The sequence below is a fragment of the Larus michahellis genome, chromosome 1 (assembly GCF_964199755.1).
Source record: "Larus michahellis chromosome 1, bLarMic1.1, whole genome shotgun sequence".
NCBI classification, from domain to species: Eukaryota; Metazoa; Chordata; class Aves; order Charadriiformes; family Laridae; genus Larus; species Larus michahellis.
Genome location: NC_133896.1, coordinates 65564852 through 65578368, shown reverse-complemented (window position 1 = coordinate 65578368; position 13517 = coordinate 65564852). Strand labels below are relative to the sequence as shown.

The 13517-nt window shown below is 37.8% G+C and overlaps 1 protein-coding gene across 6 annotated transcripts in view; it reads left to right on the top strand.

Moving 5' to 3' along the window:
- The window catches only part of DNM1L (dynamin 1 like), a 43285-nt gene extending 30645 nt beyond the window's left edge, over positions 1 to 12640 (top strand). For 3 of the 6 annotated variants that reach the window (XM_074582939.1, XM_074582929.1, XM_074582954.1), the window contains 4 exons: positions 3063 to 3230; positions 3815 to 3924; positions 7041 to 7200; positions 8630 to 11540. In XM_074582939.1, coding sequence (XP_074439040.1) covers positions 3063 to 3230; positions 3815 to 3924; positions 7041 to 7200; positions 8630 to 8686 — 495 coding nt within the window. In that variant the 3' untranslated portion in view covers positions 8687 to 11540. Of the gene's footprint in view, positions 1 to 704; positions 783 to 3062; positions 3231 to 3814; positions 3925 to 7040; positions 7201 to 8629 lie in introns of all 6 variants that reach the window. The other 3 variants (XM_074582962.1, XM_074582923.1, XM_074582948.1) reach the window with 3 other exon arrangements.
- Positions 12641 to 13517: the final 877 nt, after the last annotated feature.

Here is a 13517-nt window from a genome sequence, read left to right as displayed (position 1 = left end):
ACATTTTCATTTGATTATCATAATCCAGTTATGTATTCTGTCTCTGGAGCTTACTTAGTTTTACCAGATTTTGGGTTTAATTCAATGACAAGTGAGTACATGGGTGAAAGAACCAAGTGTCATGAAAAACATTCCCTGGCTGTAGAAATGAATGGTCTGACAGTCCGCTGGAGTTTTAGACAGTTATATATTTAATATTACGTGAAGTATTTGGAATCCAAATGTACAGAATACAGTTTAAACTCATCAGAGGTTGTAACAGGAGTTACTACAGCTGATAGAAATCAGTTCATTAAGTTAGGTTAAAAAAGTGAGACAAAGTCCCAGAATGGATTTATATTACTGCCTTTAATCAGTAGAAGACAACTGATGGATGAACTGGGAATTTAAAGTGGCTACCTAGAGATTGCTTTCAGTGCTGTTTGATCCTTCTTTCTATTGATCATATATATATCATCAGTGTAGGAGCTGAAGTGAAATTGAAGGCCAGATAAGCCAAAAGTCTCGTAATCATCTTGGAGATGCTGTTTTTCTTCTTTTCTGCTTACATAACTGTGTTGCTTGCAAATTGAAAATATTTTCTTTTCTGGATTTTTTTTAAAGATGCTAGTAGGTAAAAGTGTATGAAATTTGCTAGGTAGATTTGGTGGTCTTCAGTTGAATTTTTTTTTTCCCCCCCTCCCTGCATTTTTTACCTTCCTTAGTCTACTAAAGCTCCAGGTGCATTGACACCTGCTTCCCAGGAGACTGTTACTGCTGCTTCTGCTGAGGCCGATGGCAAGGTCTGTCTTGATTTTTCCTATAAGCACTGCATGCACGTTTCCGTTGTGGTGCACCGCAGGTAGTACGGAAAGCAGTTTGTATTTAGTGCTCTGTCACTGACACCGTACGCCCTACAGAGTATAGACTACTCGGCATTACTGATGGTAGTATGTGCAGTGGCAGGTAAAGATGTGCCATTAGGTGGCAAAGTCAATGCTTTCTGTTTGAACTCTTGGTCTCAATATATTGTGGCACAAGTATGTGGCATAATTTGCCTCAAACTGTAGTCAATAGATTGGTGCAACAGTATTGTAATGAAAAGTGTTCAGCATGGTTGTTAAATTGCATGTTTTTAATGTGTTGACAGTTAAAGAAGGAGGACAGAAGATAAGCTAAAAATGTGAGTTTCCTGCTTCCTGCAGGGAATCTTTATAGGCTTTGTTCAAACTGACCCTCCTTTTGTTGTTTCACATAATCGTTCAATTCCTGGTTTACTTATATTTGTGTAATGTGTTCTGCAGTGTTGTTTTAGACTTTAGGTGTGCTGTCTCTCATGTTAAAATAACAGCTTGTTACTGTAAAGACTTTTTTGGTAATTGCTTTCACTTGGAGTCAGAAAAGATGAGTAGTCACAAGTTTGTGTATAAGGAGTACCAAGAGGACTCAGGCTTTCTGCTTCTTTGTATATGCACATTCAGCTTCTAGTGCAAAGCTGCCATTTCTGTCCTGAACAAAGTAGTCAAAGTCAAAATCTAGTCAGTAGTAGAATTTTAACTATGATTTTCCTCAGAGTTTTAGAGGTTCTGATAACCTGCAAACATCTACAAAGAAATCAAGAGCTACTGTGAGGATACTGCTGTGTCTTAAGAAGTTGCAGGAAGCTGCCAAATTTGGTTTGTGTTTCCCACAAAACCTGTACTTTATTAGGTGGTGCATATTCATCCTCTCTCTTGTGAAAAATGTAGCTTCATTTCTGAAACTACTTTGGAGATAGAGCAGGCTCCACAGTAATACTAAATGAGAGTGGCATAAGGATTTTTGCCATTTTTAATAGCTGTTCTGCTATCAGAAATAATGTAATGGAGCTGTCCTCATCAATGGCTCTCTTATTAGTAGAGGTAGATTTGAATTCTTACAGCATATTTTTTTTTTTACAGCGCCTCTGAGCAGTTGTGCAATTTTAATAAAATTTATGATGTGCACAGTTTCTGTGTTTCTTCCCTGGTATGCAGCTGTGGGTATTCTATCTGCCATGCTTTATTTCTCACTCTTTAATTTTTTTTTTAGACTCAAGATCAGCCTGTGGTGGTTTAATTGTAAACGAAATAGATAAATTTAACTTATTTCTTCCTATATGTGAAACAAGACATAAGTAGTAGTAGTAGTTAGAGCCTCGAATGACCTCGAATGTTTTTTAAACAGCAATAGATTTTAAAGCACAGTAGTAAATAGAGCGGATACCAGGTTTATGGAAAGGTACAAAATAAAAATTACCACTGTTCCACATCAAAATGAACTGTCTTTTTAAAAATACTATTTTAATATGTAGTGGATACCATTTACTAATACTTCTTTTGTCCAATGATTCCTACTGTTTAAGAGTTGGGTGTTATGTCCTTTTCTCAGGAGATCAGTGAGTCATTCTTTGTCTGGAACTTCCCAGAAACTCTGATCTTCACTTCCAGAGGATGGAGATTTTTGTTTCGTTTTGATTTGGTACCAAAAAAGCCTTCTATAAATTGAGGTCTGGCAGCACAAATACATTAGGAGCTTTGGTACCCGGAAGTAACAAATGTGCATACTTTCTAGCTACTATTGTAAGAAACTTCAGTTTATAGTAAATAAAATACCAAAGAATTTAAGTTTGAGTCTTCCAAGGGCTGTGGTGATCTTTAAAACATACTTGCATAATGATCCTGATGGTATAGGTTGTATTCCTCCAAGGATGTATGGTAAAAATGGTAAAAGCTAAATGATTTAGGAAGACCATTCCGTATTTCAGAAGTGATTTGTAGACCCTTAAAAAGCTGGGGAGCCTCTTTGTGAGGCATTTTCATACCATTATTAGGAATAATATGAGTTTTAAAAGCTTTCATTTACTGGTACTGTGTGTCAGCTGTAAGCAGCAAAGGAAGAAGAAAGGTGGGGAACGTGAAGAATAGAATGAAGGGGATACACACATGAGAATCATTTTTAGTGAGTCTTACCTATAGCTCAGTAATAGTAGATTTGATCAGACGCTGCTTCGCAGTGCCCAGGTTCTAACTCTCCAATGTTTCTTCATTGTGCTGTTTGTGCAGGCTGCTCCTGGAGCTGGAGATACGTCTCAGGAGCCTGGAACAGGCAACTGGAGAGGAATGCTGAAAACCTCAAAAGCAGAAGAGGTATCAGCAGAGGAAAAATCCAAGCCAGCTGCAGCCCTACCTGCTAGTCCTCAAAAAGGACATGCTGTAAACCTATTAGATGTGGTGAGTCATGAAAAACAACTATCTCCTCTTCATAGTTCAGGCTCAGGAAAGAAAACATCTGAATTACAGATCTTGTAACTTTGCTATTAATATATGATATCTTTCTAAATATTTACCACAATAGGGACAATATACCACAATATTTACCCCCTTCCAGTTCAAGCCTTTGATTTGGGATAACTGGCTTCCTTTCACAAATTCCTGCGCAAGTGAACTCTTTGTCTAGATCGCTCTTCCTACAGAAACAAATCCCAGGTGATGTCTGAAGTCAAATGCCTATTCTTTTTTTGCTGAAGTTAGCATTTTTATATTAGAGGAAAAGAAACGTTAAAAACAAAACCCACAAGTTAAAAATAGATGGAGATCCCCTAAGTGTTTGGAGAGCTTAGTTCCTTTATTGTCTTTTAAAAAAAAATTAGTGGTGCCCTCTGACCTTTGTTTCACAGATCTGGATTTTTGACATGCCTCTAATTTTACTTCTGAAGAATTAGAGGTTTGTTGCAAGGCAGGCTGCATCTATCAGACTAAAAGAGCAATTAGACTCCACAGTTTGAGTAAACTGAGGCTTTTATTTTTTTACATAGCCTGTACCTGTTGCACGCAAACTTTCTGCCCGTGAGCAACGAGATTGCGAAGTGATTGAACGACTTATTAAATCTTACTTCCTTATTGTCAGGAAGAACATTCAGGACAGGTAAAACCAAACTTCCTAGAAATGTTTAAGCCATACAAATGTTGTGATTATCTCATGAGTCATGTATATAATCTTGTTATTTTATCATGTTCTTATGTTTGTAAACAGAGAGAAAACATGATTATTTTCTTTTAGAAGGGGGGGGGAGCAGCAGTAAAACTTGAACCTTCACAGAATTAAGAAGCCTGAAGAAGCACTTGTTTTCTCTAATGGTTCGAGTTCTGTATTATATTAAGTAAAAGGTTTAATTAATTATTTAGGAGATACCTGCTTTTCTGGAGGATAATGCAATTCAGATGGATGATGTGCAGCAAATAACCGGCATGAACTCTAGGTGCTGTGTAGTCCTGACAGAATTTACGTTTGCCATCCTATTATTTCAGATGGGAAGGTCGAATAGGAACTGCTGCGGCTAAGTTTTCTAGTACTTAGCCATAAGGATGGAAATAGCATAAAAGTGATGTTTCTGCTGCATGCAACTATGGAAAATGTCTTTAAAGTTTTGCTTTAAAATTGTCATACTTTTTTTTTTTTTGATAATGAAGAACCATGTAAAACTTTGCTTTGCTTAAGTCTTTGTGGAAATACCTAAATAAGAGCAATAATTTGCTCTTATTTAACTCGTGTGTGTGTGCGCATATATATCTATATATGAGAAATTTTGCAGGAAATACGGGAATCTAGAAACCAGATTTTAGAGTGGATTAGTGAGGTCATAGCAGTTTTATTATATCCAGTAAACTAATACTGTCCTGCAGTGTTTGTACTAGTAGTGTTACCTCCTTGCATACTCAGACCTTCACATTCTTTGCAGTAAATGTGCATATGTAAAAAAAAAAAAAATTAAAATGCTATCTCAAGCATTATAGATTTGATATATTAGGACATCCTCACCTAATTCAGAAATATTTATAGGAAATACCTCTCAAAGACGGTATGCATGTCCATCCCATATCATACTTGTAGAACCAATTCAGGCTCTTACTTGGATGGTTTGGATGGTGTCGGTACCCACACAGCTTTGAACCTGAGTTTGAGGTTGCTTTTACTCTTAGCCAGGTGACTTCCAAAATATTCTAGGCTTCTTAAGCTCTTCTTCTAGTAGAACTTGCAATATATTGGCTTGAAAGGAGGATGCAAACTGAATTAGTTGATTACTAATACATCTATATGGTCTCATCATGATTTCCCAGAAGTCTTCCTACAACTGGCTAGTGAAGAACCATAAGGCAGCAGAAGAATGTAATGGGAAAATTCCTAGCCACACTTGGGAGTATGATCTCAAATGCTCAGATGTGTTGATGGATCTTGGTTGATCTTGGGTCTGGCTGTTTAGACTTGCATGGTCCTTGTCAAGTTACATCTGTGATGACAATTGCAGCGCACTCAGAATGAACAAAAACTCACGATCAGCCCATGAAAATTATTTTGATATAGATTTAGGGCTATGGGCACATGAGAGGAGTGATGCGGTCACTACTTAATGAGTCAGTACAGATCATACATCAACTCCCAGTCCGCTCTAATTGCAAAATACTGCTGCTAAGAATTACACCAAGGTCATCTAAACTAACATTTCTCAGTTGGGAACAACCATCAGTATTTTTATGGTCACTTACTGTCACTGATGAAATAACCTGAGTTGCACTAATTCAATTTTTGATCCTGTGTTTATATCCCCAGATTTTGATTCTGCGTTAGTGTGATGATTTGATTTTGTCAGTACTCACATAAATATTTCCGACCACTTTTTCAGGAGAGTACTGACGCACTACACATATCCTGAGGCCCAAAGAAAATCAGGTTCAGATAGATTCAATACGTGGAATTTTTTTCAGGAAGCTTAGTGGCTTGGAAATTGGAGCTAAGACAGTGGTTTCTTTCAGGTGTTTTAGCCTGATGCAGAACTGAAAAATGTTGCTTTACAGATTTTGTAGTGTCTTCTGATGGATTGTTCTTGAATCTTACTGGTTGCTGCCTGCCTCTATGCCGAACAAATACATTTTTCAAACTTACTGTGGCTTAACCCCAGCTGGCAACCAAACATGCAGTCGCTTGCTCACTCCCCTTCCCACTGTGGGATGGGGGAGAGAATTGAAAGAGTAAAAGTGAGAAAACTCGTGGGTTGAGGTAAAGACAGTTAATTAAGTAAGGGAAAAGCTGTGCACACAAGCAAAGCAAAACAAGGAAATCATTCACCACTTCCCACAGGCAGGCAGGTGTTCAGCCATCTCCAGGAAAGCAGGGCTCCATCATGCGTAATGGCTACTTGGGAAGACAAAACGCCATCACTCCAAATGTTCCCCCTGTTTCTTTTTTTCCCCCCAGCTTTATATACTGAGCATGACGTCACATGGTATGGAATATCCGTTTGGTCAGATGGGGTCAGCTGTCCTAGCTGTTTTGCCGCCCAACTCTTTACGCACCCCCGGCCTACTTGCTGGTGGGGTGGGTGAGGAGCAGAAAAGGCCTCGACTGCTTAGCAACAACTGAAAACTAGTGTGCTACCAACAGTATTCCCATCCCAAACCCAAAACATAGGACTATACCAGGTGCTAGCAAGAAAGTCAACTCCATCCCAGCCAAAACCATGACAACGCTTTGCAACTCCATTTGCAGTTTTAAATTGCCCTCACATTATGCTGTCTGGTATCCTGAGATAATGTAGCCCAGTTTTTGAACAGTCATCCTGTTTTCATTTCATCTGCTAAGTAAGATCAGATACATGAATTCTTTCTTTGCCTCTTTCTTTCTCATTCACACATTAAGATTGATTCTAGGGTTGAAATACTTAGCTTTTTGTTATGCCTACAGTGGAAACTCAGGTTGGTCTCTAGTGAGTAAAGTAATTTACTCTTTTATTTCTTACACTATATATGTTCATGTTCTTTAGAATGCAGCTGTCCTATTTGGAGGAAATTCAACAGCTCTTAAATTGCACAAGATAAGATAACTGCATTTACTTAAGAGAGTTTTTATTTATGGTAGTGGTAGATTCCTGGTGGTTTGAGCCAAGGTTGTGTGTAGCTGCTTGCTCACACTGTGCATTCTTCAATCTAGAGCAGGCCTGGTTTTGAATACTTCTTTCTGAAGAAATACTGTTTCTGTGCTTGCAGTGTGCCAAAGGCAGTGATGCATTTTCTGGTGAACCACGTGAAGGACACTCTTCAGAGTGAGCTGGTAGGCCAGCTGTACAAATCCTTGTTGTTGGATGACCTTCTGACGGAATCCGAGGACATGGCACAGCGCAGAAAAGAGGCAGCTGACATGCTAAAGGTATTAAAAAGATCAGGAGCTCATTAAATTGAAAGCATGAATTAAATTGAAAGATGTGAGATTTCTTGGAAGACTTGCTTTCCTTTTTTCTTTGCTGCTTTTTTAAGAGTATGTCAGCATATTATTTCTCTCTGCTTGAGGAATTAGAAGAAATATGCGACCAGAAAGTATTATGTAGATTGAGTACTTGAGGTGTCTTAAACTGTATTTTGGGCATAAATCAGAAGCCCTAATCTAGTGTTATTTTCACTTACACATTTGGTTTTAATAATTTGCTCTTACTTAACTTCATAGTGTTCAACAGTTCTCCTTTGGGGGATTAAGCTTACAGTGTTTTAAGTGCTGTTCACGCATATGCTTCACACAGAACCTACCGGCCAGTGTCTGGTGTACTTAGTACCCCATAATATGAACAGCGGGAACGCTGGGACTCACTTATGATGACCCCTGTGTACATCTGTGTGACCGTGCCTTTGTGACACATCCGTGTTACAGAACTCTTAATTTCTTCTTTGTTCAATTATGTGGTGTATCAGAGTCTGATAACACCCGCAGCAGAAATCTGCTGCTTTGCACAGAAAGAGCCCCTCTGCCAGTTCAGCTCACGGAAGGAGGAGTGAGAGCTGCTTCTCTCTCATATGCAGCGTGGTCAGACAGCGCGTGTTTGAGAGACTGGATACCCTGAGACACGGCTTGTCCAAGACCACCTGCAGCACGTTTAATCTGTGCCATTATATGATCAACGCTTGAGTGAGGGGAACCGTCTGTTAACAGTCTCTTAAACTGTAAACTCTGTAAGGCCAAACTCATAGCTCAGATTTCTCCAACTGGAGTAATACTTAAAATAACGTTAGCATTAGTTGGTATTCTGAGCTTCTAAATTTGCAAAGTTTAGCAGGCTAGACTGTAATGAATGCATCAGAATGCTAAAAGTGATATAAAATAGATGCGGCTTCCGTTTTATTTTAAGGAAGCTTTAAACTGTTACAGCTGCGTGTGGTGAAAAAGTCTGCCCTTCTTGAGAAGTTATTTATAAATAGAAAATGTTAAGACAAACATAGGTGTTATTGTGAGCACTAAGTACGTAAAAGTTGCTCAAAATGACAATAAGCTCCTTTTGCTTCTGACTGAAGTTCAGTTTTCAATTAAATTTTAACTTTTCTCTCTAGAGGAATGATTTAATGACACCTGTGCTGTTTTACCATTACCTTTTGCTTTGTAGTATTTCCGCTTGCATAATCTTTTGCAGATGGAAGGCTGCAGAGTTGTTAATCAGTCTTGTTGTGGGTTGTTTCCACTCATTTCATAATGAAGCAGATTGCCTTTAATTTTTTTTAACATCACGCTTACTAGACTGTTGCTGTTATTTCTCTGAGAAATCTCTCAGAAAAACTATATAACTTTGGCTTTTCTGTCTTTCTGTGCGCAGGCCCTGCAGCGAGCCAGTCAGATCATTGCAGAGATTCGTGAGACACATCTTTGGTGAAGACTGTATCAGCCACACTATTTATATGCATTGGAGGTTACGTTGACTTGAAAATTGCTAGGCATGGTATACGGAGTAGAATTTTTATTTATGAACTCTTATCTGTGTACTGCAACTGTGTAAATCTGCTCATGTAAAGACAGTTGGTTTGATTTGCAGACAAAAAAATATGCTGTATTTTGCAAAATAAGTCATATTTAATCCACATAATAAATGGCTCTAAATGTTTCCTTACCAGCTTTCTGGTGCAAATTAAAGCAGACCAAGTCTACTGTCTCCGTGACAGTCTCATTTGAACTTGGGGAAAAAACATTAAAGTTCCAGTGCCTGACTTGCTAAACAGGTTGCCTGTTGTCAAGATGGACGGTGTAGTCTTGTGGCATAGTTTTAAGCTGCTTTTACAATAGAAGTTTAAATACTGTGAAGAGAAGAGAGCACCGAGTATTTTCTTTCATGAATATATTGCATGCACTATGACAGATGGAGGTATATCAGTTTTATAGCACACTAGAGATGTCTACCGTATTACTATGTATGTGTGTCCCCATTTTTCTCCCCAAATGTTAAAACTGCAGACAAAACTTTGAACTTCATTTAATGGAGTATCGTGTAGGAAGAATTAGCCTGGAGCTTGCGAACAATAACGGCCTACTAAAAAGTGGGTGCAGAGTTTTTCATGTGCACTGGAGCTTGTGTATGAATGTTGGGGATTATAACCAGGTACAAGAACACCTTCCCCTTCCTCCCCCTTGGGACCAAGCCCCTGGACCATCCGGTAGTACATTTGTTCTGGCAGAATTGAAAAATAAAAATGGATTTCAAAACTGTTACCGGGATAGTAAGTGTTTCTTTTAAAAACAGATTAAGTTGGCCAGGGAAAAGGGGATCCCCACAACTTCTTCCAGATTTTGGAATGTATGACAGTATGAAAGAAAGTCTGTGGGATGGGAATATTTATACCAGAGATTACAGTTACTTTGAGGAAATTTTATTGTGCTGTAAGTAGTGCTGCCTTTTCTTTTTTTTTTTTTGAGGACAATCCTAAAGTTAGGGAATTTTAGGTTGAAAGTTACGTTGATGAGTTATTTTCTTCTGATTATAATTCATACATATAAATATCGATCGCACTAGCCTTTAAGAAGTAAACATTTTAATTTTTATGAATAAAAATTTATTTAAACTCCAGCCAGCACACTTGCATGTACTTTTCAAGCAGATTCACTCTTTTGTATAAAGTAAAAATGTCTACTATGGTGTTGCTGATATTTTAACACAACTTGCATGAAAAATAGGACACTGCTGTTTGTTAACATCCATGGCTTGCTTTTACAATATTGGGCCAACATAGTGAGGTTTTTAGTACCATATTCAGTTCCTTCCCCATTTCATCAGTTAACAGAAATGAAATTCCTTTTGTAAGCTGCTAAAGATTGAAAATTTAAAAACTGTTGAGACCTCAGTTTACAAGAATGTCTGTTTAAAACTGTATTTTACTTATGGTAATCTTCAGTTTGGCACCAATACAAGCACAAGGAAGTTAAGTCTGATCGATGCAACTTTTGGATACTTTATGCATGATCTGAAATAATTCATGCAGAACACAGAAATATATTCTGTATTTTTAAACAGCTATTATGTATGCATAACATGTAACGAATACAAAAGAAGTCATTTTAACTTCTTGCATTGTGTCCAGGGATGGTAGTTCTCAGATTTAAGAAATGTGACTATAGTGAAGTTGTTAAGTGCAAGCCGCTTTTCAAATCAGCTTTGGTGAACAGTGAAAGCTTCTAATACTTTTGTCAAAAGCATTACATTTCTGTTTGAATTCACCTGACACCTCTCTCCCTTTTACTGTCGACATCCAAGAAGTATGTTTTTAACAAGGTAGAGCCGTCCATAAGTGAACTGCTGCCTAAGCTTTCACTCCCACAGTTCAGTCAACAGTCTCTTGTGATGAAATATTCTGACTTGTAGAGTTCTGAAATGCTGCAGAAAGCAAATGAATTCCATTAATTTAAGAAACTTCTGCAAGTGATAACTGGCTCTGTAATGTCATGTGAAATTTCCAGTGTGTTGATTTGTTTTTTGAAATGGTATGACCTTTTTTTGTTGAAGTCTCACAAAAATTTTCAATTTGGTAATGTTTGAGTGCCAAGAAATGAACTTGATTTGTAAACCTTAATGCAAGTCTTTAAAAATCCATGCTGTAACAATCCTGTTGTTAAATAAACAAATAATACACAAAAGTAATTATCCCAGAAATTAAGTTTTGAACTGACTGGTACTTCAGGTGGCAGGACTTCCATGCTTCAAGTTAGTAGCATAGCTACCTCTGTTTCTACAGCCTTACGTATGTTTGCATTTGCCCTCATGCAGTTCTGCGTTGTTAGTTCTTGTCTAGTTGCATAAGTAATAGCGTAGACAGGCTGCTAGTGGCTATTAATGGTTTTTAAGCAATCTGTTGTCTGGAATTGAACTAAACCACTTAATGCTACTGTTACTGCCCCCATTAAAAGAAATTATGGGGAAACTGTGGAAAAAACCTAATGATACCTAATGAAAGCCAACTGAAAAATTCCCAGGTTAGACTGGTGGTTTACAAATGCATTCTAGTTCACCTTATTTAATGTAAGCTAGACATACTTGTCTTCAATGCACAAATTTCAGCTAACTTAAAATAACTTGCTATCCAGTGAAACACACAATCATGGGGGAGAACAAGCACTGTAGCTAAGTTTAGATTAGTAAACATTTGACATTAATACTTGACCTATGTGTGGTACTACTGTAAATAAAACATAGTATCCCTATGTGAACAGAATTTGTCAATAAATTACTTGGGTTTTTGAGGAGTCAGTTTCAAATTTCACTTAGTGGAATAGATGGGTGAGGGGGGTGTGTCTGTGTGCTTCAAGCTGTGTTCTGAAGTAAACATAACAAGCTTACATAAAACTTGCCTTTACTCTATGCTTTATGGAGGCCTGACTCTGAAAGATGCCAGATTGGATACTGCAAACTCAGGTCCCTGCTTTAGGGAATACAGCAGGGGAAACAGCTTGCCAGTCTGTTGTACCCCTGTTGGTAACTTGAATTAAATTATCTTATAAGGTGGTGGCTTTTTTTTTTTTTTTCAGTTAAATCGTTTAGCTATGAGTGTGATGGCTAACTAGTGTTTCTTTAGATACTGAAGATCTCAACTGCACCTGCTTTTCACTTGTTGCTAGTTAAACACTGTGCTTTGAGGTGAGGGCTAGATGGTTAATACTTCAAAGTTTAAGAGAAAAAACAGAGTAGACCACCTGAATATGGTTTTATACACAGTGACACTGTTGAAACTAGTGAAGGTGTTTCCATGCTCTGATAGCTTGCTTTAAATCTACTTGCTGTACACCCTTTCACCCTTTACCTCTTCATTGCTAGCTGCTGCAATGGTGTTAAAATCGAGTCCTCCAGTGTTTGCTGTCCCTAGATGCTGTACAAATGGCTTTGTTGGTGTTGTGGTGGGTTTTTTTGGTTTTGGTGGTGGTTTTTTTTTTTTAACTTCTTGCACTTCTCAAATCACACATTTGTGGACATGTTAAATACTTTAATATTAGTTACTGCTTGTTTACATTTGAACAAACTGTCTCTGATTACCTGAACATACCTGTTTTGGGGTACATGAGAAACAAGAGCAGGCTAAGAAAGAATACTCGATTTTTCAGTCATCCTTGATTCTCGGCCTAAGTGTTCAAATGCTCAGTTGTGATAACTCTGTGCAGTCATGAAAAGTAGTGGTTGTGCCCAGCTGTTTCTTTGGAAAGAGTCTGGATTTCTAGGAACTGGTCAAAAGGAAGCACCAACTATATTTCTTAGAGTTTATGGCTCTTATTAAAAACCTTGTATGCAAAGAATTTTAATTCCCTTTTTTATTTTGTATTTGTAAAAATAAATAAAATCATTTTAATACTTGATCAAAGTGGGTACTAATGCTTTTTAAAAAAAGCTGAAATTTGTGGATATGCGTGTATTTACACCATTTGGAGATGAAGGAAAAAAGGCAGGAGAGAGATAAGATACGAAACGTGACTTACTATACTCCTAGTTTATTTCCTGCAACCAGAAAGTAACTGTCAAATCTGATGTGTTTCTCTAGAGGCTAACAAACATGGGTGTGAACTGGCATGTTTTGTTCCCAGGTGCACGTTCATTGCTATAATGCTTCTGCTGTTTAAGGAACAACACAGTGATATTAAGTGGATGAACTTAACTTTCCTTTCCCTGCCCTTCTTCTACCCTTTCCACATCAAAGTTGTGATTTTTTCCTCCGTATGCTTTCTGTAGGATAGCGCTCATCACTACTGCAGCGTAAGACAAAGTAACAAGCAACATAAACTGATCCCGAGAGCCAACAGGCTGGGTAGAGCCTTTTTTTAAGGTAGGAATGACTCAACTTTTTTTATTTTTCTCTATGTAACAGAGATTAGCATAGAGAAATCTCATTGTTGGGCAGGTAAGTGGGGTCTAGAAATTAAGATTAATACTTGTAACTCCACGTGGTGAGCTACTGAAAGTACTACTATTACAGTTTAATAATCTGAAGAAACTGCGATGTATAAGCAGCAAGCCACTAAAATTTAGTACTATTGAAATCTTGATTGACAGTGCCAGTAAAGGCAACGTGAAGTTGGATCACATCAAGTTAAAAAAACAAAAAACCAAAACCAACCCGTCTAAACAAACCAACAGAAACTCCCCACCCAACTATAGAATATCTGGATTCTTGAGACTTACTAACGTTTCTTATCATTTCCCCTTACTTCTTATAGGCTGGGTGGTTTTAAACCAC